Below are 1,020 nucleotides of genomic sequence, written 5' to 3'. Positions count from 1 at the left end.
CTGAGCCAGTGGGTCCACGCGTGTGACGCGCTGGATCTGCCGATGCTGCAGCGGGAGGAGCTGGACGCCTTCATTGACCAGCTCTACAAGGACATCGAGAAGGGTGAGGGTCTGTGGGAATGCAGGGGCAGGACAGGGAGCCTGGGGATGCAAACTTTCCTGCCCTCCATCCCCTTCCATGGGGAAGGAAGGGTGCTTGAGAAATCACCCTCACACACCTGGCCCCAAAGCAGCCCTGGCTGGGTCTTAAAACCAAGACAGTGCATTCCATGTTGCTGCAAATCCCTCTGTGCTCCCATGTGGAAGAGCTGGAATGGTCTGTGTAAAGCTCTAACACCACCTCTCTGTAATGCAGAGTCTGGAGAGTTCCTCAACTGCGAGGGATCAGGGCTCTACGTGCTCCAGAGCTGCTGTAAGTAACATGAGGACTGGGAGGAAAACTTAGAGTGAGGAGGGAAATGTCCTGTGCTAGGCTGGTTCACCTCTTCCTAAAAGCCTCTGGAGAAAGGGGTTTGTGCTTCCCAGCCTTGGGATGGAATGGGATGGGTGCTGCCCTGGAGCCTGGCTGCTCTCCCAGGGTCTGTGGCCCCTTGCCTAGCTGTGGAATGGTCAGTCCTGGCTTGGATGGACTCGGATATGATGTAGTTTCCAGGAGCCACTTAAGCATTTAGCAAAGAGACCGTCTTGCCTACAGGTAACCACAGCTGCATCCCCAATGCCGAGACATCCTTCCCAGAAAACAACTTCCTCCTGCATCTCACTGCTCTGGAGGACATCGAAGCAGGAGAGGTGAGACAGCAGGGCCTGGGTGGTGACATCACACCTTGCCATCATCCCTGTGTCCCCAACATCCCCCAATACCTCCTGTCTCCCGTGTTGTCCCGGCAGAAGAATTCGATCCCCGTCCCGTGTAGGGGCTGCCAGACCCCATTTCTGCCTGACTCTGAGAGGACCTGGCACAAGTTGTGCTGCTTTGGGGTCGTGGGAAGTCATCCTGAGCCCAACCTGTTTCTCTTTGCT

The 1,020-nt window shown here is 56.1% G+C and overlaps 1 protein-coding gene across 1 annotated transcript in view; it reads left to right on the top strand.

Annotated features, from left to right (window-relative positions):
• The window catches only part of SMYD5 (SMYD family member 5), an 11,978-nt gene that overhangs the window by 8,976 nt on the left and 1,982 nt on the right, over positions 1 to 1,020 (top strand). The window contains exons 8-10 of the mRNA XM_029963717.1: positions 6 to 103; positions 356 to 412; positions 695 to 908. Of these exons, the coding sequence (XP_029819577.1) occupies positions 6 to 103; positions 356 to 412; positions 695 to 908 (369 nt within the window). The remainder of the gene's footprint in view (positions 1 to 5; positions 104 to 355; positions 413 to 694; positions 909 to 1,020) is intronic.

The sequence above is a fragment of the Manacus vitellinus genome, unplaced genomic scaffold (genome assembly GCF_001715985.3).
Source record: "Manacus vitellinus isolate BGI_N305 unplaced genomic scaffold, ASM171598v3 scaffold_61_pilon, whole genome shotgun sequence".
Taxonomy (NCBI): domain Eukaryota; kingdom Metazoa; phylum Chordata; class Aves; order Passeriformes; family Pipridae; genus Manacus; species Manacus vitellinus.
Note: the sequence above shows the minus strand (reverse complement) of the source record. Positions and strands in the feature narration are given on the sequence as shown.